The sequence below is a fragment of the Phocoena phocoena genome, chromosome X, assembly GCF_963924675.1.
Source record: "Phocoena phocoena chromosome X, mPhoPho1.1, whole genome shotgun sequence".
NCBI classification, from domain to species: domain Eukaryota; kingdom Metazoa; phylum Chordata; class Mammalia; order Artiodactyla; family Phocoenidae; genus Phocoena; species Phocoena phocoena.
The window spans coordinates 128,272,884-128,298,987 of NC_089240.1; the positions used below are offsets into that span (position 1 = coordinate 128,272,884).

The window sequence follows — 26,104 nt, forward strand, 5'->3', positions numbered from 1 at the left end:
AGACGCCCTGGGGCTGGCGCCCAAGGCTGGCCACCAGCTCACCTCATACTCCAGCTCTTCCATATGGTCTGCCTCCTGCGGGCTGCCCTCCATGAACTCCGCCGGGTCATAATACTCATGGCTGATGGGGGGGCTGCCCAGGAGAAGCGGGGCGTCAGGCCAGCCATCTGCTCCCCTCTCTCCCTAGCCCCGGCTCCCAGCTGGCGGGTCCCAGTGCGCTCGGCATGGAGCCCCGCTCGGGGTGCAACCTTGGGAGGCGGCGGCCCAGCTACCTCTTCTGTACCCCCTCCTTTTGAGCTACACGCATCTATGCGAAGACCAGGAATATTTCTTGAACAGGAGTGTGAGGGCATCTGCAGCGAGGACCCAGGCATGCCTAGCTCTCCCCGCCCCGCCCTGTCCCATCCCATCCCACCCCATCCTGTCCTGTCCGCTAGCTCAGACTCCTCTGACCACGCCAGCCAGCGGGGACCGACTTCTCCAAACTGCGGGTGCCCCTCCCACCTGGCACTGGCCCCACTCATGCAGTGCCCCCAGGAGTTATCCAGGCCCTGGAGGATTGCTGGGGAGCGGAGGAGGGCCCAGTCTCTCTCCACGGGCGGGCGGGCGGCCCTCCTTGCCCCGAGGCTAAGCTTGGCTACTGCCAGCCCCAGGCCTACCTCTCTGTGGAGGAGGGGATCCCGGGATGACCTCCCTGCCGCCCGGGGTGAGGCTAGCGAAATGAGTCAGCGCTCACACAGTCATGAGCCGCCAGGCCCGGATGAGAGGCCCTTCTTCCGAGCGGGCCAAAGAAAGAAGCCGAAGAGATGGAGGAAGTTCAGAGCAGGCAGAGGAATGGGACAGACAAGGATGCAAGAAGATTCAAAGACGATGGGGCGGCAGAGGAGGAGAAAGGATAGAGGAGGAGCTGAGGACCTCAACCTTCCGGCAGCAAAGTCCCGGGACGGTTCTCCCTTGGCCCTGGGGGTAGATACAGTGGGGAGCCTGCGTGTCAGGACCCCCAGGCCCATTCACCAGCTGCTGTCCAGCCAGAGGCTAGAGGCCCGGAGATGCCTGAGCCCTGGGGTGAGACGGTCAGCTCTGGAGGCCAAGGAGCCTGCTTCCTGCCCCGGGGGCAGCCAGTCAGGGTCTCCCTGCCACGCCCAGAGCTGCGACAGTGTGGCCTCTGGGTGGCACGGGGCAGCCACCCCAGGTGGCTTGCCCTCTCTGGAGGCAGGGCCCGGGGCCCTCCTGAGGGCGACTCACAGCTCAGACGGGACGTACGGCTCCAGGATGACCATGGGTGGGGTGGGTGGGCGCAGCTTGCCCAGCGCCATGATATGCTCGAAGGTGATGTCGGTCTGAGTGCCACTGTCCACCAGCTGCAGGTCGTGGGAGGAGCCATCGCCCCGGAGGCGGGGACTGCGTCTCAGCACCTGGATCACCAGGGGCTCCTTGGAGGCACGCAGGGCCTCCAGGGTCTGCTCCTGAGACAGCTTGGAGAGCTCCTTCCCGTTCACCTGCAGCAGAGACATGACATGTCCCCGTGAGGACCCGCTGAGGCCCTGCTTACCCCTGGGCGCCCTCATTCCCAGGTGAACCCCACTTCTCAGCCCTGCCCCCGCATGGTGCCACGCCCCGAGGGCCCTAGATCCCCTTCGGCCGTCCTCCTCCTTCAAGCAGCACTGAGGACAGAGCTGGTGTGGGAAGTTCGCGGGGAGCCCCCTTAGCAATGACCGAGCATCTGCTGGGAACATCCAACATATCAAGGTGGGAGGGAGACCTTGACTCCCTTCTGCCGACAGGAGTCAGTCAACAAATGGGTTCAGGTGGGAGAGTCCGGAAGAGCAAGAAGCCTCAGAGGACAGGGTCTCTGTCCTCAAGGCAGCAACGACTCACCACAGAGAAAAGGCCAACACACACCGAGCCCCTAAGAGAGGTGCTGAGGAAGTGGCCCTTACAAGACCACTGTTGTCCCAGTCTTCAATTCTCACAGTGCCACCCCCTCCCCGGGAGTCTCCGGAGAAGGGGTTCTTCACAGAGATGCCCAATGCAATTGCAAAATCATGTCTTCCAGGCTGCAAAGAACAGGCCAGCCCTGGATGTCGTTCCAGGAAGACAGGCTGTCAAAGGAAAGCACGAGGAGTCCTAGGGACCCCTGGCCAGCCAGTGGCTCCTCTGATTCATGGAACCCAAATAATCACCTTGCTGCTACTTGGTTATGTCCTTGTAGATAGTAGTTTCAGTTTTTATGTTCCCCTCTCTGTAATCTTCGCATGGACAGAAAAGATTTTTTTAATCAGGTCTGTCCAATTATAAAAAAAAGCAGTTTCGTTGTAGAACATTTGAAAAATACAGAAAACCATAAGGAAGAAAACAAAAGTCACCCACCATCTCAAGGGTGTAAAAGCTGTGAATGTGTTGGCATTTCATTCCTGCTCTTTTTCCAATTTGTAACTGCAGGCGCCCCGAGGCCTGGAGCATGCCAGCCTGCGCGTGGACCGTCCGTTGTGTATTGGCTTGGTCCCTACTGTCCATCACTAGTGGTTTTCAATTTTATTATAAAGAAGGTTGCAGAGACACATTTTTTGTATGTTCTGTACCTATTTTCTATGTATATCTTTGTGTAATCTATGGTTGTTATGTTAGAGAAATTTTCCAAAAGTGGAATTATTGGATCAAAGGGTATCAAGGAAACAGCTTGTCAACCAAGAAGGTATTAGTTGTAAGAATGTGGTCAGCACAGCCCAAGAGGATCTGGACAGCTGGAGAGGCCGCAGTTATAAAGCAAAGAGGGAACGGAGCCCGCGGGGCCAAGTGCATGGGAGAAAAGGGCTGGCTGCTGACGTGTGTTTGGAGATGCGTGTGAAGGGTGGACTGGCAAAGCCTGGTCACCAAGGGAATGTGAGGACTGGCCTTGAAGCCCTTAGCAGAGCCAAAACTGTCAGGAAATGCTTGAGGCAGCATTAAACACAGCCAGTATCGACCTTTCAATGGAACAAACTTACAACTAAATGAATTTTATTAAAAACAAAGGCAAAAGCAAACATGCGTGTTCCTTATATAAACACCAATATTTAACATTTAACTCAACCCTCACGATTCATTAAGAAAAGGAAATTCAATAAAGTCAGGCAGATGTGACTACAGGAAAAACTACCTCCAATGAATCTGGCTGCTTTCAGAACTTTGAATAAAAGAGAAGTCAGTTTTACTGAAACCATTTCCTCTAAGATCAAGAACAAGACAAAGTTGTCCACTCTCACCACTATTATTCAATATAGTTTCAGAAGTTTTAGCCACAGCAATCAGAGAAGAAAAAGAAATAAAGGGAATCCAAGTCGGAAAAGAAAAAGTAAAGCTGTCACTGTTTGCAGATGACGTGATACTATACATAGAGAATCCTAAAGATGCCACCAGAAAACTACTAGAGCTAATCAATGAATTTGGTAAAGTAGCAGGATACAAAATTAATGCACAGAAATCTCTTGCATTCCTATACACTAGTGATGAAAAATCTGAAAGAGAAATTAAGGAAACACTTCAATTTCCCATTGCAACAAAAAGAATAAAATACCTAGGAATAAACCTACCTACAGAGACAAAATACCTGTACGCAGAAAAGTATAAGACACTGATGAAAGAAATTAAAGGTGATACAAACAGATGGAGAGATATACCATGTTCTTGGACTGGAAGAATCAACACTGTGAAAATGACTATACTACCCAAAGCAATCTACAGATTCAATGCAATCCCTATCAAACTACCAATGGCATTTATCACAGAACTAGAACAAAAAATTTCAACATTTGTATAGAAACACAAAAGACCCCGAATAGCCAAAGCAATCTTGAGAAAGAAAAATGGAGCTGGAGGAATCAGGCTACTGGACTTCAGACTATACTACAAAGCTACAGTCATCAAGACAGTATGGTAGGGCTTCCCTGGTGGCGCCAGTGGTTAAGAATCCGCCTGCCAACGCAGGGGACACGGCTTCGATCCCTGGCCCGGGAAGATCCCACATGTCATGGAACAACTAAGCCCATGCACCACAACTACTGAGCCTGTGCTCTAGAACCCGTGAGCCACATCTGTTGAGCCCACGTGCCACAACTACTGAAGCCTGCATGCCTAGAGCCCATGCTCTGCAACAAGAGAAGCCACGACAATGAGAGGACGCGCACTGCAACAAAGAGTAGCCCCCACTCGCTGCAACTAGAGAAAGCCTGCACACAGCAACGAAGACCCAACACAGCCAAAAATAAAAACAAATAAATAAATTTATTTTAAAAAGACAGTACGGTACTGACACAAACACAGAAATATAGATCAATGGAACAGGATAGAAAGCCCAGAGATAAACCCATGCACATATGGTCACCTTATCTTTGATAAAGGAGGCAAGAATATATAATGGAGAAAAGACAGCCCCTTCAGTAAGTGGTGCTGGGAAAACTGGACAGCTACATATAAAAGTATGAGATTAGAACACTCCCTAACACCATACACAAAAATAAACTCAGAATGGATTGAAACCTAAATGTAAGGCCAGACACTATCAAACTCTTAGAGGAAAACATAGGCAGAACACTCTCTGACATACATCACAGCAAGATCCTTTTTGACCCACCTCCTAGAGAAATGGAAATAGAAACAAAAATAAACAAATGGGACCTAATGAAACTTAAAAGCTTTTGCACAGCAAAGGAAACCATAAACAAGATGAAAGGACAACCCTCAGAATGGGAGAAAATATTTGCAAATGAAGCAACTGACAAAGGATTCATCTCCAAAATTTACAAGCAGCCCATGCAGCTCAATATCAATAAAACAAACAACCCCATCCAAAAATGGGCAGAAGACCTAAACAGACATTTCTCCAAAGAAGATACACAGATTGCCAACAAACACAGGAAAGGATGCTCAACATCACTAGTCATTAGAGAAATGCAAATCAAAACTGCAATGAGGTATCACCTCACACCAGTCAGAATGGCCATCATCAAAAAATCTACAAACAATAAATGCTGGAGACGGTGTGGAGAAAATGGAACACTCTTGCACTGTTGGTGGGAATGTGAATTGGTTCAGCCACTATGGAAAACAGTATGGAGGTTCCTTAAAAAACTACAAATAGAACTACCATATGACCCAGCAATCCCACTACTGGGCATATACCCTGAGAAAACCATAATTCAAAGAGTCATGTACCACAATGTTCACTGCAGCTCTATTTACAATAGGCAGGACATGGAAGCAACCTAAGTGTCCATCGACAGATGAATGGATCAAGAAGATGTGGCACATATATACAATGGAATATTACTCAGCCATAAAAAGAAACGAAACTGAGTTATTTGTAGTGAGGTGGATGGACCTAGGGTGTGTCATACAGAGTGAAGTAAGTCAGAAAGAGGAAAACAAATACCGTATGCTAACACATATATATGGAATCTAAAAAAAAAAAAAAAAAAAAAAGAAACGGTTCTGAAGAACCTAGGGGCAGGACAGGAATATAGACGCAGACATAGAGAATGGACTTGAGGACACGGGGAGGGGGAAGGAAGCTGGGACGAAGCGAGAGAGTGGCATGGACGTATATACACTACCAAACGTAAAATAGATAGCTAGTGGGAAGAAGCCGCATAGCACAGGGAGATCAGCTCGGTGCTTTGTGTCCACCTAGAGGGGTGGGATAGGGAGGGTGGGAGGGAGGAGATATGGGGACATATGTATATGTATAGCTGATTCACTTTGTTATAAAGCAGAAACTAACACACCATTGTAAAGCAATTATACTCCAATAAAGATGTTTTTTTAAAAAAAGAGAAGTCAGTTTTTGAAATAAAATGCCAAATATAGATGGTGAGCATCATTATAAATATTTTCTTTTGTTTTTAATCCTAGAGTGACTATCTTTTGTATCTTAAACTACCATGTTTCTTCAGTCCCTTGGAATACTTTTAAAGAATCTCATTGTGTGAACTTTAAATAAATAAATAAAAATAAAAACAAAGGCAATGAGTCCTCCAAGCTCATGGCTTTCTAATTATTTTACTACACTTTTATCTGGTCTAGTGTGTCTGGAAGGAGACATCATAGGACAGTGTGCGACTGTGCGTGTCTTCCCATCCCCGCGTTCCGTGACATCGGCTGGTGGCCATGGTAGGAGTATTTACACCATGGAAATCGACAAAGGCTCCAAACGAGGGCTTTGGGTTTCAGAACATTTACCGGCTCCCCACTGCCCTTAAGTCAAGGGCTCCTGTAAGAAGCAGAAGGGCCAAGGGCCGAGAGCTGTGCTCAGCATCTTTGACCGGGGTTGGTGGGGGGTGGGGGACGTTTCACCTTTTCACCATGTGCAGTGGGACGCTCAGGTGACACTGGGAAACACAGGGATGTATGTCTCCCTGGAAACGTTACCCAGCAGCAGCGTTGCTATGGAAACTGGGCCCAGGCAGTGGGAGGGGAGTGCAGGGTGGTCTGGGATGTCAAGAGGGGGATGGGCACACACACCAAGGAGCAGATCGAGGCCACCGGAGTGATGCCCCTGACAGCCCAGCAACCTTCCCCTTGATCCACGTGGCGCAGAGCAGAGGCAGACCTCTGGGTGTGGAGGCCTGGAGCTCCTGGGCCACTCCTGCAGCGAGCGCCTGGGGCTCCTTCAGCTTCCTCTCTTCTCCTCAGCAGTCACGATGGGCCCCAAGAGCTAATGAAGGTGTGTGGGACCAGGACAGGTAAGACAGGAGCCCTCCCAGAAAGGGTGAAGGCTACAAACAAGGTGGGGAAATGCGGGGCAACGGGCAAAGCAGTGCGCGCCCAGGCACACGGTAAGGATCCAGCATTCTGCCGCTTCTCGTCCTCACTCACCCTACGGCAGTGAAGACTCGCGTGCACCAGCGAAGCCACCATTCAAATGGCCCCGCTCCAGTCCCAAAATGTCTGAACCCAAGCCAGCTTCCCTTCAGAGTCCCCCTCAAGCTAAGGCCACCGGGGGGCACTCCCCACCTCCCCGGCTGCCACTGCTCTAAACCCACACCAAGCAATTCAAAATGGATCAAAGTCCTAAACGGACTGAGCTTTAAAACTACCTTGGAGGCGAGAGAACAGTCTTTATGATGCTGAGATAGAGAAGCAATTCTTTCTTTTTTTTTTTTTTTGGCCATGCCTCGCGGCATGCAGGATCTTAGTTCCCCGACCAGGGATCGAACCTGGGCCCTGGCAGCGAAAGCGATGAATCCTAACCACTGGACGGCCAGGGAATTCCCTTAAGACAAAACATGGGCAAACAAGAATGGAAAAGATAAATTTGACTATGTTAAAATGTAAAACTTCTGGACAACAAAAGACACCATAACTACAGTGAAAAGATAGGACAGGCTAAGAGAAGATCCTTACAAATGCACAGAACTGATACAGGATTCTCCAGAATAAAGAATTCCTACAAAACACTGGGAAAATACAGAACTCAGTAGGGAAACGGGCATTCCAGGAAAAGGGAGCCTGAACCCACCCATAAGCTTGAATTGATGCCCCTTCGGGACGCTGGGAAACAAGCGGCGTCATCTTAATAGCTAGAAAGAGCCGAGGGCCGGCCGTCGGTGGAATGGCTCCAAAAAGTGTGGTATAGTCATACGTGTGGCTTGTGACAACACACCTGCTTATGAATAGCACACATAGTAGAAAATGTGCCTCAGAATGGCAAACCTGAATCCCCTCGGACAGAGAAGGAGGGGAATGGGGTCAGGGATGGGAAAAACACTGAGGCCAACAAGGCCCACGTCGAGGCTGGGTGGCAGTACACACGCGTGCTGGCATTTTTGACGCTCGTGCTTTCCCAGGCTCAGGAAATATTCCAGAACATCCCCACGTGGAGGAGCAGCTAGGGGGAGGGAGGCCAGCTGGGGAGCTCTTGCTGCCGTCACCCATTAGGATGTGGAATGGGTGAGACCTGGGGATGTGGGAGCACAGAGGTTTCTGGCCCCGGGTGGCTCTGATACTGGCAGGGATGCCATTACTATTATTACTAATAATAGCTGCAAACCAATAATAATAGCTACCACTTACTAAGGGGCGACCGTGCCCCATTCTGCTGTGAGTGCTTTACGGCCAGTACTATGAAACAGGCACTGAGAGTACGTCCACCTCACAGATGAGGAAACTGGGGAGGTTAAGGGATTCACCGGATAGGCCCACCACGGTCAGCATCTCAGGCTGCTGAGGGGCAGGGAGCACGCTCAGTCGGGACAGCTTCGAGAAGCCCCCTCCTTGCGGGCTGGGGGCGTGTGGGTGGTGGGAACCCATGGGGGGAAGGGTGCGGAGGAGCGGGGTGAGAAGGCGGGGCTTCGGCTCAGGTGGGGGGCTCTGGGCTGGTGGTCCGGGTAGGGGCGTGGGCTGTGGTGGGATGGCTTGGTGGGACTCTCTTCCCCTTGCAGAGGGTCTTCTCTGGCCCCCTCCCTTCGCCACCCTCCCCCTAAGTGCTCCAGCCAAGCTTATTCATTTCTTGGGCTCCCTACTCCCACCCTCGGCACTCTCCTGCCCGCTCACACACCCTTCTTGCTGCTTGCACACCTGCTCGTCACCTGCTGCCCCCCTCCTGTCACCCACACTCACTTAAGGCCGGGTGCCCAGGCGTGTCCATTCCGAGCCCAAGCGCCACTCAAGGCCTAGCGACCACCCAGGGAGAATGCCGAGCAGGGGGTCTGAGGGTGACTCGCCTTCCATCAGGCTCTGGAGGCCGCCCGAAGGCCTGGCCGGATACACTCACACCACACCTCGCGTGGACCTGCGCTCAGCTTCACCAGGAACCCTTCTAGTTCAGGGAGAGCAAATGCTTGCTGAGCCCATGGTCAGGGAAATCGATTTGAAGATGCTGCCCAAGGGGACCGCCCTGTGGACCACAGCTCCAACCCAGACCCAGCTGGGCTGGAAGACGCTTTGCTTCCACTGAGGACTCTGCAGAAAGGTGCCCTTGCCTTGCCGGGGGGCGGGGACCTGCGCCTCAGAGGCGCCTCTTTGCCCAAATGTGGCCCAGGTGGCCCTCCCCCTCCCCTCGCTGAGGGCCTGATTCCCGTTTACCTGGAGATCCCTGCCCTGGAAGCAGTTGCGAGCCTGGTCTGGGGCACGGGCGCGGGCTGGGCTGGAGAGGTCCCTGGAGTAGCAGCCGCCTCCGCCCCCCCCACACCCGCACTGCGACCCTTGCACGGGCTGACCCCATCACAGACCACACACTCTCAGTCTGACGGTTACCCCAGAGCGTAAAATGGTAAACCTGCTGGAGGAATCTGTCAGTAACTATAGAGAACCTTGAAAATGTTCATCATACCCTTTGATCCACTAAATTGACTCTAAGTAATAGATCCTAAAATAATCAGAATGGATGTTACATGAATCACAAGGATGTTCAGAGCAGCATTCATGGTTTTTTTTTATTGTGGTAAAATACACCAAACGTAAAATTGACCATTTTCAAGTGTACAATTCAGTAGCATTTGGTGCATTCACACAGCTGTGCAACCATCACGTCTATTTAATTCCAGGACATTTTCATCCCCTCAAAAGGAGACCCCCTGCCCATTCTCTCCAAATTCACCCCAGGCCCTGGCACTCACCAATCTCCTTTCTTTGCCTCTAGACATTTCATAAGTGGAATTCTACAACAGGTGGCCCGATGTGTCTGGCATCTTTCCTCAAGCATGTTTTCTAGGTCCATCCATATTACAGCCGGCATCAGTGCTTCATTCCTCTTACGGCTGAGTAATATTCCATCATATTCCAAACTACTGCACTGGGCGGACAGATCGTCGATCCGTCAACAGACATTGGTTTGCTTCTACCTTTTGGCAGTTGTGACTCACGCTGCGGTGAACATTTGTGTACAAGTTTTTGAGTCCCCGTTTTCAAATCTTTGGGGCCATATGGTCATTCTACATTTAACTTATTGAGGTACCAGCATTATTTTTAATGCCCAAAACTTTACAACAGTCTTAAGCACAAGTGTCTGCCTCGAGACTTCCCTGGTGGTCCAGCAGTTAAGACTCTGCGCTCCCAATGTGAGGGGCCTGGGTTCAATCCCTGGTCAGGGAACTAAGATCCCGCATGCTGCAACTAAAGATCCCGCACGCCGCAGCTGAGACCCAGCGCAGCCAAATAAATAAATAATTTTTTTAAAGGTGTCTGCCTCATCGAAGTGTACAGCTGCCCTACCAGAGTCTTCCGATAACAAGCCTGTTTCTCAAAAGAGATATAAAATGGCTTGTGAACTATGACGATTGCCATGTAAAGTATGTTTATGGAAAGACTGGGAAAGAATATATAAAAACATTGTTCGAGGGAAACGGAAATCTGAGAACTTGCTTTTTTCCAAACTTTATATACCATGGCTAAATCGTTTTTTGAAAAAAATGTTTACAAACTTCAAAAAAAATAGCATTGCTGACCCCAGTTCTGAGAGCGTGGATCTCAGCACGTGGGAGGCAGCTGACAGGTGAAGGTGGGGAGGGAGGCGTGAGTCCACGGAGGCTTCACGATGCTACAAATGTGCCAGCTCACAGGGTGCACGGGGGCTCACGGGGCTTTGAAAACTATTTGGAATGGATGTGCCCGTTATGTATATTCATCGGTACATGCGTAAGTATCAATTATCACACAATATCTTCTTTAAAGACTGGAAGGAGGGACTTCCCTGGTGGGGCAGTGGTTAAGAATGCGCCTGCCAATGCGGGGACATGGGTTCGAGTCCTGGGCCGGGAAGATCCCACATGCGACGGAGCAACGAAGCCCGTGTGCCACAATGACTGAGCCTGCGCTCTGGAGCCCACGAGCCACAACTACTGAAGCCCGCATGCCTAGAGCCCGTGCTCCACAACAAGAGAAGCGACCGCAGTGAGAAGCCCGCGCACCGCAACGAAGAGTAGCCCGCCAAAGCCCACGTGCAGCAACGAAGACCCAATGCAGCCATGAATAAATAAATTTTTAAAAACTACAACAATCTAGCCTGTGCTCTGTTTCCCTGAGGCCCCAGGCTCGGGGGCAGTGGGCTGCTTTGTGCTTCTACTCCTGGGCAGCCCCTGCAGGCGGTACAGCCTCTGGGCTCAGGCCCCTTGGGAGCAGGCCATGAAGTCACGTCAGACTTCACATCCAGATCCGATCTGAGGAAGCTGGGGACGTGCTTTCTGGCCCAGGTGTCCCCAGAATGCAAGGGGCAGCTCCCAGGAGCCTGGAGCCCAGATGGGGGCAGAGCCTTCACTCCAGGACCTCTGGCCTGGAAGGTGGGGGAGATGACTCACAGCCTCCACCCCCAGGAGGGCCCCACGCCCACCCCACAGAGCATCAGGAAGCTGGTTCTGCAAGGCTGGAGAAGGGCCTTGTCATGGGGCTGCCAGCTGGTCTCAGGCCTGGGACAGGACAGAGCAGACACCATCCCACCCCCCATTTCCCCCATGCCCCTCCCCGTCACACCCACCCCCCTACTGGTTCTAGGACTGCCTTTGCAGAGAGGTTCTGCGGGTGGCCAAGGAGTGGGCCCTGAGCTCCCCCAGCCCAGTGTGTGAGCAGAGGGCGGCAGGAGGCCCCTGGGTGTGGAGGCACTGACCTGCGAGGTGCCAGCCTACGAGCGGGGGAGCACAGCCAGCAGGCCCCCAGGTCTGCCTTCAGAGGGAGGCCGTGCCCAGCCCAGCCCCTCAAGGTAGGCCAGGCCCCGGGGCAAGGCCCCTCACACCAGCGGAAGACAGGTGCCTGTGGCGGCGGGGAGTGAGGTGAGGGTGGGGGGGGTGCGGGAGAGGAGCCAAGACACAGCTGGCTCACAGCTGGCACACAGCTGACACACAGCTGGCACACAGCTGGCTCACAGCTGGCTCAGGGACTGCCTCAACCCGAGCTCCAAAGGAGGACTGTGAGGCAGTGCGGGGGCGGGGGGGCATGCGAAGGCCTTTCCAACGATCCAGGGTGTTGGGGGTGAGCAAGGAAGCAGAGGCCCCCAGCTCAGGCGCTGAGGGGGGCCCTGGGGAAACCCAGTCCCTTATCCCCATGGGGCCGAGGACAAGGGATTCCTGGCACAAGCCCATGCTGTGCTGTCTCCCCGGGGCTTCTCCAGGGATCAGAGAGACATGGGAGAATGAGCCCAGGAAGGGAGGGGGACTGGGATTTCCTCACCGCCACCCACCCCGCCATGCCGGGTTGCTCTTTCGGGAGCTGAGAGGCAGCCTGCTTCAAGCTGTGGGCAGAAGCTTGAGCCTGGTGGGATCCAACACACAGCCCCTCCCACAAGGGTCCTGGTTGGAAGGTAGGAGGGAAAGGGGGGGCAAGGCTGCAGCTCAGAGGGTCCACGGCAGAGCGCAGGAGGTGAGGTCGGCACATGGGGTGTGGGTGCACCAGTGACCCAGTCCCTGGTCAGCCAGGAACCACTGGAGGGAAGAGGGCACGTGTCCCGGAACAGGGCATTCGGGGACAGGCCCACTGCTGGCTCAGAGCCCAGGCTCACCCAGCACCGGCAGAACAGGAGCAACAACCTTGGGCAAGACGGGCATGATCCCCTCGTTGTTTGGGGAGACCAGTGCCGGGGCAGAAATGAGCATACAGAGCCTTGAGCTTGGACGGGGGCTGCTTTAGATAGAACGCACAGGGACAGCCTCTCTGGTGACATTTGAACTGAGACCTGAAAGATGACAAGGAGCCAGCCATGCTAGGGACTTCGAAGAACATTGCAGGCAGTGCTAAGCCCTAGGATGGAACGACTTAGCCCTTGCTGGAGAATAAGGCACGTAGGGGACAGGGCGGAGGCGGGGGACAGACCGGCAGACAACTGCAATGGCTCAGCTCAGGGGGTGGTAGTGGAGACGGGGCTACCATGAGCTGCTGCTGAGCTGGGGAAAATGACCAAGGAACCGTGAGGGAGGAGGGACACCGAACAAGCACAAGAGAAGATGCTCAACGTCACTCATCACAAGGGAAATGCAAATCAAAACCGCGATGAGATAGCCCCTCTCACCCACTAGGATGGCTGAAATAAAAACACAGAAAATCACAGTTGATGAGAACGTGGAGAAATTCAGCTCTCACACACTGCTTGTAGGAATGTCAACAGCAGTGGACGTGGAAAACTGTCTAGAGTTCCCAGATGACCCAGCAGTAACACGAGAACTGAAAACAGGCACCCAAACAAAAACTTGTACACAGATGTTCATAGCAGCACTATTTTTTTTTTTTTTTTTTTTTTGGCCACCCTGCGCAGCTTGCAGGATCTTATTTCCCTGACCAGGGATTGAACCAGGGCCCCAGCAGTGAAAGTGCTGAGTCCTAACCGGCGGACTGCCAGGGAATTCCCAGCAGCACTATTCTTTTTTTGTTGCTTGGCTGCGTTGGGTCTTCGTTGCTGCGCGCGGGCTTTCTCTACTTGCGGCGAGCGAGGGCTACTCTTTGTTGCAGTGTGTGGGCTTCTCATTGCGGTGGCTTCTCTTTGTCGCGGAGAAGGGGCTCTAGGCGCGCGGGCTTCAGTACTTGTGGCACATGGGCTCAGTAGCTGTGGCTTGCGGGCTCTAGAGCGCAGGCTCAGTAGTTGTGGCGCACAGGCTTGGTTGCTCCGCGGCATGTGGGATCTTCCTGGACCAGGGCTCGACCCCATGTCCCTTGCATTGGCAGGTGGATTCTCAACCACTGCGCCACCAGGGCAGTCCAGCAGCACTATTCTTAATTGCCAAATTTTGGAAGCAACCCAGAACGGGCAAATCCATAGGGACAGAAAGTAGATGAGCCGTTGCCAGGGACTGGGGAAAGGGAGAATGGGGATTGCCTGCTCAATGGTGTGAAGTTCCGTTCTGGGATGATGAACATGATCAGGCATTAGCTGGTGGTGACAACTGCACCGCACCGTGAACGTACTCAATGTCACTAATGGTAAACTTGACGTCATATATCTTTTCCCACAATAAAAAATTAAAACTGCTGTCCGGATCCAGAGACCACCAGTGCCCTCACAGAGGTGAAGACCACTGGAAAAGACACAGGGGTGGGGGGGAGGGGCGGGACCTGGGGAACTTGTTTAATCAATGCACATCTTTATCTCTGCTTTGAAGTTCCTGAGACCTGCAGACATCCCCAGCGTCCCCAACTCCACTTACACGTATCCCAAACCAAGCCACCAAACCAGGTGTCGTATGACCACTGCTACTGAATTCAAGCAGGGATTGATTGTTCTTGACTTAAAATCATGAGACGGAGGCTATCACCGGGGGACTGAGTGTAGCAGAGGATAAGAGGCCCAAGGAGGACCCTAAGGCACCCTGACATCGAGCAGTTGAGGAGACACAGAGCTTAAGTCAGCCAGAGAGAAGGAAAACTAAGGAGGGAATCTGGGCAAGACAGTGCACCAAGGACCGGGAGGATGGACTGGATCAGGACGCAGAAGGGTCCTCAGGATTTGCTAAAAGGGGGCAATCGGGGAGGGCGACCTGTACAGATAGACTCAGCCTTGGGGAGCTTTTGCAGAGAATGGTGTGGAAGCGCCTTGGGGCTGTGGCTTGGGGATGTGGGAGAGCACTAACGTTTGGGTTTTACCAGGTCAGACGCCTGAGAGCGTCTGAAAGCTTGATGGGAAAGGTAGGTTCAGAAGAGGAAAAAATTTTAAATGCCAAAGAAAGCGAGGGAAAGACCTGCAGAAGGTACGGCAATAAGAGAGGGGAACACGGGGGCAGGAGGGAGGGACACGGCGTGGGGGGGGGCAGCAGAAGGGATATCGGTGTCAGGTGAGACATGGGGGCTGACTAGAGGGACATGGGGCCAAGAGGGGACTCGGGGACAAGGGGTCAGGCAAGAGCAACGCAGGAAGCTCAGCGGGCAGTCGCGCTCCCGCAGGGCCCTGGTGGGCGAAGCGGGAGGCACGGCCCACCCCCACCCCCGCCGCGAAGCGGCGGCGCCCAGGGAGGCGGGGGGCGCGGCCCAGGCTCGCTCGTCCCGCCTCCCCGGGCGCGGAGCCGCAGACAAAGAGCGCGCGGCGGCGGCGGCAGCGCGAGCTAGGCTGGCAGCCCTTTGGCTGCGACTCCGGCGCCAGCAGCCGGCGCAGCCCGACCGGCCGGCGCGAGTCCTCCGCCCCCACCCCTCCGTCCCCACTCCCGGCCGGGGCGGGTCTCCGGACCCCGCTCTAGGAGGCCTGGCGCGACTGGGCCGGAGGCTCCGGGTGGGAGGTCCTCGCCGTACTTCCCAAATGCCCTGATCGGGAATCTCTGAGCAGGCGAGAAGAGGGAGGGTAGGCTGAGAAAAGAGCCCTGGCCCGGGTGACTGGGCGTCCCGCGGGCCCCACGGCTCCCCGGGAGGTCTAGGGACCTCCCCTTTCACCCAGGGTAACGCGAGGGGGAGGGGGTTAACGACACAATTCTAGGGGCGCCCACGGTTGGGGTGAGTCTCCCAACCCCACCCTGCGGATTGGGAAACCTAGGCTAGGCGAGAACACAGACCGGAAGTTAGCCTCTGCGCTGGCGCCCCGTTGCCCCCGCTATCTCAGCTCTGCTGTCGCGAGTGTCCAAGGAACACCTTGGACGCAGCCGTGTCTGGCTCAGCAGGACCGAGAAAGGAGAAGCCAGGCAGGCTCTGTGCGCTCCCATCTTTTCAGTGGCCCAGCAGAAGTCCTCATTCATGTGTTCCCATCTCTGGAGCTTAAAAATTGTCAACCCACGGGAACGTTGGCGCATCTGACCGTGGACATCTGCATTCCCCTCACCCAGCTCTCCCCGGGAGTACACATTCCACCGCACCTGCTCCCTCCTCTCTACACACACACATTCCCAAGCAAAATGCTGGCACCAACGCTCTCCACACACCCCCACCCCCCGGGAAACCGCGACACCCTTAATGTGCTCAGGGATTTAACACTGACACAGTCAGCACCTCTGCATCTCTCCAATTGTACTGCTAATGCCCTTATAGCTGTTTTTTTTCTTCTCCTTCTTTTTTTTCTCAGATCCAGGATCCAATCAAGGATCACACATTTGGTCATTAGGTCTCTAGTCTCTTGTAATCTAGAACAATCTATGCATTAAAAAAAAAAAAAAAAACCTTTCATGACACTGACCTCTTGGAAGAGTCTAGGGCACGCGCCTTGTAGAAAGTCCCAGTATGGATTTGTCCGCTCCGCTTCCTTCCTGGTTAGATTCAGCTTAGGTGTTTTGAGGACAGCACCGCCCAGGGCAGGCTATGTCCTTCTTCCTGCCCGCACAGGGCGAGGAGGGGCAGGGGGCCGGGCTGCCCACCGTTAGGGAGGCTCGGTTTGATCACCTGGTGTCTCCCTTGTAAAGTTGCATTTTCCCTCCCCAATGCACAAGTAATCTGGGTGACACCTTGAGACCCAGTGACTATCTTTTCTTCCCCAACAACCTTTATCTAATGGTTTTACCATCCAAGGATGATCCCCAACTGGATGAATTGCATTGGTGGCTGCAAAATGCCTTAATTTGTTAGAAGTCTAGCAGGGACACAGCACTACAACGCCGACATGTGACTGGCCCAGTGAATGGCATGCCCCCAGTTGAGGCTGCCTGGACAAGCCACACCATCCACCCCCAGAGCTCTGTGCCCACTCTTTCTGCCCAGGGGCAGGAGCGAGAGAAGGAAGAAGCACAGGAAGCCTTCATCTCAAAGGACTTTTTAGTAGTTTGGGGCTGGTGTGTGTGTCTGGGTACCCATGTGAGCTGCCTGTAGGTTGGTAAGGATGTGGGTGATGGGAAGAGGCTCAGTTAGTTGCACGTAGCCTGGAAGAACAGATTATGTCCCTTGGGGCCCCACCTGGTCAATTATCCCTGGAAATTGATCTGATAGGTGTGAGGCCTCCCCCCTCTTATTTGTAATAAACTCACTTCCTAGGTGATATTGACATAATTTGGGGCTTCACTGATTTATCCCAAGTCCTGAGGGAGGTCCTAGATACTCAAAGTGTAGTCTGAGGGCCAGCAGCATGGACATCCCCTGGGAAGTTGTGAGTAATGCAGAATCCCAGGCCCGCCCCCGGACCTGCTCAAGCAGATCCTGCATTCTAACAAGGGCCTCAGGGTAGAGTCATGCTGGCCCAGAGCACCCCCTTGAGGAACCAGGGAGGACTTGCACACACCTTGACAGGATTCAGACCACAGGCAAGTGCTTCAAAAGGGTCTCTCCTCCCAGCTCTCACTCCACAAAGGGGAGTGGGTGGGTGGTGCCCATGGGGCAAGCGGAAATCTGATCCACCTGCCCTGGCCCCCCTGCCTTTCCAGGGAAGAGCAGGCCTCTCGGGCCCCTCTGAAGTCCTGCCTGGAGAGAGAGGCTGGGAATGAGGGGTGCCCCACGTGCGGCCAGTATGGAAAAGCAAAGAACTTCCGGAGGTCATCATTAAGATCAGTTTTGGGGGGCTCCCCTGGTGGCGCAGCGGTTGAGAGTCCGCCTGCCGATGCAGGGGACACGGGGTTCGTGCCCCGGTCCGGGAAGATCCCACATGCCGCGGAGCGGCTGGGCCCGTGAGCCGTGGCCGCTGAGCCTGCGCGTCCGGAGCCTGTGCTCCGCAACGGGAGAGGCCACAGCACTGAGAGGCCCGCGTACCGCAAAAAAAAAAAAAAAAAAAAAAAAAGATCAGTGTTTGGGTGTGTGCTCACAGCTTCCCAGGCACCTTGGATGATGATGGAAAACGTCCTCCCACCCACCTACCTCTGCGCTAACCTGGCTGCCCCAAAGCAAGCTCCCCGTCTCGCAGTAATCAAAATGATATCCCTTATGGAGTGCTTTTCATTTCCACTGCTCAAAGCAAGCATGAGGAAGAGACAGATTGCACGACAAAGAGGGGAGACGCCTGTCACACCCAAAGCCAGCTCTGAGCCCCAGCTCCTCAATCTTTCTTCTTTTGACTTGGCTCACGTGCAAAAGGACCAAATGTGCCTCCACCTTGGCACGTGTCCATCGCCTAAGTAATCTTACACGTTACACTTCACAACTCACGGCGCCTCTGTCTTTCTCCCCCTTCTTTCTTACTAGAAAAACCCTCAAAATAATATTGGACATTCTTCTGTCACTGGACATTAATTGTGACATGTTCATGAGGAATGCCTTCTCCATCCAATTCCCACGCCTTAACGCCTGACCAAATGGCCTGATGGCAGCAACTCCACCCCCACCCAAATAAGATCCCAGGGGACCCAGTGCCGCTGATTTCCCAATGGCAATGATGCCGGGAGGCAGGCGCTCTTTATTCCCATAGAGCAGGTGAAGAAACTGAGGCACTGAGCCAGTGAGCCGTTGAGTATCCCCACACCACACTGTCTTCCCTGGCAGGGATCCTGAAGCAGAAGGAAAGAAAGACCCACTCAGCCCTACCAGGGGCTCCCGGTGGGCTAAGTGCTCTCACGTGCTTTTCTCCCTTTGGTAGGTGTACACGTGTTTCTTGTTTTCAAAGCTTTACTGGGGTATCGTTGCCATATGATCAACTGCGCATATTTACAGCGTACAGTTTGAAAAGTTTCGATATAAGGTGTACATATACATCTGTGAAGCCATCACCACAATCAAGATAGTGACCATTTCCGTCATCCCCAAAAGCGTCCTCGTGCTCCTGTCTGTGCTCCCTCCCTTCCACCCATCCCTGCAAATACTTTCTGTCACTACAGATGAGTTTGCATTTTCTAGAATTTTTCTATCAATGGCTCAGACAGATCCACACCATGGGGGTCATGGTGTCAGAGAGAAGGACACAAGGCCCGGCAAGCAGGGACAACGGGAAAGGCTCTCGGAACGTGCTTTTGTGTCTCAGTGTTAGGTGACCAGGCTACCTCCCTTTCTGCCCTTTATGACCTGGCTTCTTCCTCTTCCTAACAACATGCATGACCCTCCCCCACTCAGGGTCATTTCCAGATTTTTCAAGCTCTCCCTGTGCCCCCCCCATGCCCCCAGCGCCCACACTTGGTTAAGTATCCTTGGAGGACTAGACTGGGATAACAGAAATGGAGCTGCGGTTCTGACATGCCTCACTTAAAGTGCCCGTGACAGACCACGTCAGTAGAATCAAGGGCCCAAAAACCACAGGATCATCTCAAGAGCCACAGAAAAAGCATTTGACAAAACCTAACAACACTTCATGATAAAAACACTCAAACTAGGAATAGAAGGGAACTTCCTCAAGCTGATAAGGAGCATGTATGACAAACCACAGCTCACTTCATACTCAGGGGTGAAAGACTGGAAGCTTCTTAGATCAGCAACAAGACAAGGATACCTACTCTCACCACTTCTATTCAACATTGTACTGGAGGTGCTAGCCAGAGCAAATAGGCAAGAAAAGGAAATGAGAGGTGTGCACGATGGAATATTACTCGGCCATAAAAAGGAACGAAATTGGGTCATTTGTAGAGACGTGGTTGGATCTAGAGACTGTCACAGAGTGAAGGAAGTCAGAAAGAGAGAAACAAAAATCGTGTATTAACGCACATATGTGGAACCTAGAAAAATGGTACAGATGAGCCAGTTTGCAGGGCAGAAATAGAGACACAGATGTAGAGTACAAACGTATGGACACCAAGAGGGGAAAGTGGTGTGGGGAGGGGGGTAGTGGTGTGATGAATTGGGAGATTGGGATTGACATATATACACTAATATGTATAAAATGGATAACTAATAAGAACCTGCTGTATAAAAAAATAGAATAAAATTCAAAAAAAGAAATGAGAGCTATCCAGATTGGAAAGGAAGTAAAACTATCCTCTATTTATATATAGGAAATCCTGAAGAATCCACTCAAAACAACTATTCGAGCTAATAAATGAGTTTAGTAAGGTTGTAAGATATAAGACCAATATAACAAAAGCGACTGTATTTCTATACAGTGGCAATGAGAAAAATGAAAAGGAAATTAAGAAAACGATTCTACTTACAATAGCATCATAAAGAATAGAGTGTTAAATTTAACATGGGCGAAGGAAATTGAAGACTCAGGGAATTCCCCGGCGGTCCTGTGGTTAAGACTCTGCGCTCTCACTGCAGAGGGCCGGAGTTCAATCCCCGGTCAATCCCTGGCTGGGGAACTAAGATCCCACAAGCGACGCGGCAAGGAAATTGAAAATTCAAATAAAAAGGCGTCGCATGTTCATGGGTAATACTCTCCCAGATTCAACGCAATATTCAATACAAATTCAATGCAATTCGTACAAAAATCACAGCGGGTTTTTCTGAAATTGACGAGCTGATCCTACAATTCACAGGGAAACTCAAGTGACTCAGAAAAGACAAAACGACCTTGAATAGCACAAAGTTGGAAGACCCACAATTCAAAAGTTACTTACAAAGCTCTAGTAAAAGCAATGTGTTACAGCCATAAAGACAGACATTTCTCCAGAAAAGATACGCAAATAGCCAACAGCACGGGATAAGATGCTCATCAGGAAATGCATATGGTGTCCCCTCAAACCCAGTAGGATGGCTCTAATAAAGAACGTGTGTGGGGAGGGTGTGGAGAAACGGAACCCTCATACACTGCTGGTGGGAACGGAAAACGTAAAACTGTGCAGTCCTTGTGGAAAACAGACAGCTCCTCAAAATACTAAACACAATTACCATATGATCCAGCGATTCCATTTCTGGGTATATACACAAAAGAATTGAAAGCAGGGACTCAAACAGATATTTGTACACTCACGTTCACAGCAGCAAAAGGTGGAGATAAGTCAAATGTCCATCAATGGATGAATAGATAAATATTACGTGGTATAGCCGTACAAAGGAAAATTACTCAGTAATAAAAAGAAATTTAGTACTGATACATGCTACAACATGGATGAACCTTAAAAACACGATAGGGGCTTCCCTGGTGGCGCAGTGGTTGAGAGTCCGCCTGCCGATGCAGGGGACGCGGGTTCGTGCCCCGGTCCGGGAAGATCCCACGTGCCGCGGAGCGGCTGGGCCCGTGAGCCGTGGCCGCTGAGCCTGCGCGTCCGGAGCCTGTGCTCCGCGACGGGGGAGGCCACAGCAGTGAGGGGCCCGCGTACCGCAAAAAAAAAAAAAACCACGATAAAGGAAAGAAGTCGGACAACAAAAGGTCGCACATCGTATGGTTTCATTGAGATGAAATGTCTGGAACAGGCAAGTCCATAAAGACAAGTAGATTGGTGGTTGCCAGGGCCTAGGAGGTGTCGGGGGAAATGTGACTGCTAATGGGTACGGGGTTTCTTTTCAAGGTGACGAAAATGTTCTGGAATTCGATAGTGGTGATGATGGCACAACTCTCTGAATATACTAAAACCCACCCGATCGTGTGTTCTGCACGGGTATGTGAATTATATCTCAATAAAGTTTATTTTTTTTAATGCCTGTGAACTATCCGGAGAAAAGGGTCCGGAACTCAAGGCTAGAAGAAGACACTTGGCACTTCTTAGCCTGGGTGTCAGAGACCTCCGGGGATCTAGGAAGGGGCCCCAGGGCGCCCCAGCAAAATGAAGCCACATGGCAAGTGGTGTAGGTGTACTTGTGCATTTCTCTGGGCTGAACTGTATCCTGGGGCGGGGGGGGGGGTTCCTTATGTTGGCGAGGTGCAGAGGCCACAGGTGGGTGTGTGGACAAACCATGGAGAAGCCTCTCTGAAGCTGTGAAGCACCGGAGTTTAAGGGGGGGGCCGGCAAGGGGTCCTGGAAACTGACTGGTGTTCTGGGACAAAAGCTTCCCTCCCCTCTGAGAAGAGGCTGGGACCAGGAGAAGCTCCCTGCTGCGCCTGGGACGCCGGCCCCCAGACCCAGAGTCATCTGGGATAGTTAATGGTTTTCCCTGCTCTCCAGATTTTTTTAAATTCAATTCTCTTTCGTCTTCCCTTAATTTTGAAGGATAGTTCCTTTTTTAAGACTGCATCCATACTGTATAGCACAGGAAACTCTACTCAATACTCTGTAACGACCTATATGGGAATAGAATCTAAAAAAGAGTGGATATATGTATAACTGATTCACTTTGCTGTACACCTGAAACTAACACAACGTTGTAAATCAACTATACTCCAACAAAAATTAACTTAAAAAGATAAATTTAAAAGGTAAAATAAAATAAAACTGCATCCAGTCTCGGATTCTGTCCAAACTTCTGCAGGAGCTTTAAAAGGGAGCAGCAGCCCCAGGGACTGGTGAGTGAGCGCTGCAGATGAGGAAAGCAGAGGCGGCTGGCCTGAGGCCGCCCTCCTCCTGGAGCTACTTGCCCAGGGCTTGGGGTTCTCTCTCCAGGAGAAAAGCCTGGACTGCGACCTTCCAGCCCAGGTTCACCTCAAGCCTTCCTGCGACATGAAGACTCCCTGAAGGCCGTCCCAGCCCGACCTGTGGCAGCCTCCCTGCCGCTGCCCATGGGGAACCCGAAGGGTCACAGCAGCGTCGCCTCCCAACCACGGCTCATCTCGGGCCTGCAGCGCAGCGCAGGTTGCCCTCCACTTTCCACACATCCGCAAGGGACTGGCCTTTAACGAAGCACTACATCAATCCCTCTGGGAGGAAGTTAAGATTCGCCTTTTGCCATTTGATAGAATGATCCCAAGAAAGGAAGCAGTGAGGACGGGATCCCACGGCCTCATCAACCAACCAGTGCAGCCCACCTCCCGCCGGGAGCCCTGGTGCCACTACTGGGATTCCACGGGACTGCTCGGGGTCCAGCCTGGGCCATTCCCGAACCTGATCCCACGAGGGCGAACGGCAATGGCCGGGCAAGATTTCCAAACAGCTGGAACGAGAGATGGGAGGAAGCACGAGGCGGGGTGGGGGTGGCGGAGAGAATATCAGAAAGAAGGCGGAGGGCCGAGAGCGGGGAAAGCAGAGGGCCCGCGTGTCCCGGGAGAGCGGCCCGAGAGCGCGGAAGAGGAGCGCCGCCAGGCTAGGCAAGATTCCCGTCCTGCCCCCCTCCCCTCCCGCCCAGGAGGGCCAGAGGCTCCCTGCACGAATGCAGCACTCCCGCGGGCTCCCCAATCCCCACCGCGCCCCGGCCGATACCTGTAGGGGTCCCCCCTTTTCTTCTAAGGAGACCCCATTCCCCCAGCCAACACCTCTCCGACCTGCACTTGCTCCCCAGTCCGGACCAATAAACCCAGAGCAGAAACGTATACCTGTCTGCGCCCGGTCTGCCCCTGGGTCCAGACTCCCTCTAACCTTGAACTCCCTCCACAGAGCCCTGGGGGCGTCTCAGACCACGCCATCCGGGACATTTCTCTAGACAGCTCTCAGAGCGCACACAGAAAGTACACACACGCAGGGCCGGAGAAGCCTCCGCGAACACACAGACGGGGCACAGGCACGCACTCACGAAGTCACGCCACGCACAGGCAAGGAAGCCGAGCTCCGGGTCCGAGAGCGCGACCTGGAGTCTCCCCTCCCTCCCCGCCGATCACTGCCCGGTACACGCCCCCCACCGCCCAAGACCCGAAGGCCCTGCGGGGCCTAGGGCAGGCCGGTCACCGACTCCCGAAGACTGCCCTTCTGGCAGACCCGGCGACAGCCACTCACCCGAGGCTCCCAAGGGCTGGGAGCCCACCGTTTGTCTGGGCAGGGCCGGAGCGGAGAGCGCGTGCGGGGGTAGATGCCCGATCCTGGCCAGGCGGCGGCGGGGTCCCGGGGCGGCCCGCGCGCTCCAGTACCCCTGGCCCACGGGGACCTGGATTTGCCCCGCCCCACCGCGCCGCGGGCGCTCTGCTCCCTCCCCCGCCCTGGGTCCACCGGGGCTAGCGAGTGCGGGGAACGGAGGCCGTTGCTATGCAACCCCCATCCCGCGCCGGCGCCGGCAGCAACGCGTTTCCCGGCTCCCGGGCCCGGGATGTATGCGCACAGGACCTGGGCCGAGCCCAACTTCCCGACCCGGGTCGATCTGGACCCAGGGCTCGCGTCCCAATCAATGTACTCCGGGCGAGCCAGGGATGCGCCCCGCACCCCTACCCCCGCGCAGGGACCCCCCATCTTTGCCTGGTTCCCACGGAGCACCTACACCCAGCGGCCCCAGAAACCGAGGGCGAGGATGGCTCCCTACGTCTTCCTCGTCGAGCCCTCGTGCCCCTCCACCCGGCCCTCCCCGCGGGCCAGCTCTTCCCCAGGTGTCGCCCACGCCCCTCGCCCCAGCCGCCCAGCCGCCCTACCTGAAGCATCACTTTGTACTGCTCCTCCGGTTTCTGGACCACGCACATATTACATCCCATGGTGCTAGCCGGCGAGGGAAGGAGGGCGGGAACGGGAAAACGCCTTTCACTGGCCCGTGCGCAGGACCTCGGGTCCCGGCCCAGGGCCGGGGGCCATACCCTAGCGCGGGGGGCGGGCCGCCTAGCGGGGGAGGGGGGCACGCCCCCGAGGGGGGGGCAGCTCCACGCCCCTCGGGTTAACTCTTAGCTGGCTGAGGCCAGGCGCGGGCATGCTCCCTTGCACCCGGCCAGGAAAAAAAGGGCAGCGGGGGATGGGCGGGCGCGCCGGGCGTTGCTTGGCTACGGCCCCCCAGGAGGCGCGGGGGCGCGCCAGGCCACTGGGGACCGTCAGGGGCCGTAGGCCGCGCGCCTCCCCGCCCGCGGGGCCCGCCGCTGCCGCTGCCGCTGCCGCTGCCGCTGCCGCCTCCGGCTCCCGCCCATGGCCACCAGCCCCGGGAGCCCGGCCCTCGCGCTTGGCGCCGCGGCCCGGCCAGCCGACTGGGGGGCGGCGGCGCGGCTGCGGCCCCCGCCCGCGGCCCAGGCCCGCGCCCGCGCTCCCGCCTCGCCCGGCCGCGCTCCCGGCGCCTGCTCTCGGGCCCGCGGCCGACCCCGCGGTCTCCAGCTCCCGCCCGGGACGACGGGCACAGCGCGCGCGCCCGCGGCGGCGGCGGCGGGGGAGGGGCGCGGGGACCGGGCGCAAGCGCGCGGGAGAGTGGAGCTGGGCTGGGTGGGAGAGCGAGCGGCTGGAGGCCGCGGGAGCTGGCGCGGGAAGCTGGGGGCGGGGCCTTGACGGGGGTGGAGTGGGTCCCTGGTTCCCCGCGATCCCCGGCGTCCGTCTCCGAGCACCCGGCCCAGTTTGTGCCGCCCGCCCTGTGCCAGCCCGGGAGACGGGGATCCTGTTTGGAGGAGCGCCTCCCGGTATCCCCCAGAGAGCTCAGGGCCTCGGGAGGGGGGCGCGATTTCAGACCCTTTCCCAGTTCCTCCGCGCCGCATCCCGAATGCCTCTAGCCCTCCCTCAGGTTGCCCTTTAACGAGTGCTTCTCTCCTTCAACTTAGCCGTTCTCTCGTTGTCGTTGAAATGGACACCTTTGTTAAAATTTACAAAGAAACAAATGTTTTTAATAAGAAGGAGAAAAAGAAAAAAGCATGAGGTGGGGTGGGTCCTGGGGAGAGACGACTAAGGGCCTTGGGATGCCCTGGGGCCCTGGCGTGCAGGACTGGGCCCCCGGGTCCGCTGCCTACCTGTGTCTCTCTCAGCCACAGCCTGCGCTCAGGCACACCGCTTTAACGTTCCCTCCATCTCCCTCTTCTCTCCCGCAACCTGTCCTGGCTCTCTCTTCTTGGGCAAGCCTGGAGAGGGACAGCCTGGGGAGCAGCATCGGATTGAGGGCTGGGTTCCCATGGGGTGCCAGGAAGAGCTGCAGAGCCCAAGCCCTCTGGCTGCAGATCACTTGATTAAATTGTTGCATGCTTCATTTCCAGGCTTTGGCAAGTGATAGAATCATTAACCACACAGGGCCGAAGGCCCCTCCAAAGCCTATCATTCCTCCCTGACTCCTGGTTTAGAGAACAGGAATCAGGAACGGTGGGCCTGCCTGGAGTCTGGAAAAGGAATGTGGGTGTTCCAAAAAGCAGACCTTGAGACAAGACAAGGGCTGGTGTGCAGGTTGCATATGTCAGAAAGTGGTCTCAGGGGAATGAGAGCCATTCTAAGGGTACATTATCAAGTTGGTCGGCACTTGAGGCTGCTAGGACTTGACTCTGCTAGGGGAGGGCTGGGTAGAATTGTCTGCCCCGGACCCAAAGAGGAGACTGCCACGCCACAAAAGACCACGAGCCCGGTGGCTTAAAACAACAGAGACGTATTCTCTTCATAGTTCTAGAGGCTCCAAATCCAAAATTAAGGTGCTGGCAGGGCCATGCTCCCTCTGAAGGCTCTAGGGGAGGGTCCTTTGCCTGTGCTGAGCTGTTTGGCGGCTCTTAGCCATCTTT

General features: G+C 54.3%; 1 protein-coding gene across 3 annotated transcripts in view; it reads right to left on the reverse strand.

Moving 5' to 3' along the window:
• Positions 1–24,133, reverse strand: part of PDZD4 (PDZ domain containing 4) — a 28,076-nt gene extending 3,943 nt beyond the window's left edge. The window contains exons 1-3 of one of the 3 annotated variants that reach the window (XM_065900449.1): positions 24,074–24,133; positions 1,264–1,499; positions 43–133 (exon numbers count right to left, since the gene is read on the reverse strand). In XM_065900449.1, coding sequence (XP_065756521.1) covers positions 43–133; positions 1,264–1,499; positions 24,074–24,133 — 387 coding nt within the window. Of the gene's footprint in view, positions 1–42; positions 134–1,245; positions 1,500–24,073 lie in introns of all 3 variants that reach the window. The other 2 variants (XM_065900448.1, XM_065900450.1) reach the window with 2 other exon arrangements.
• Positions 24,134–26,104: the final 1,971 nt, after the last annotated feature.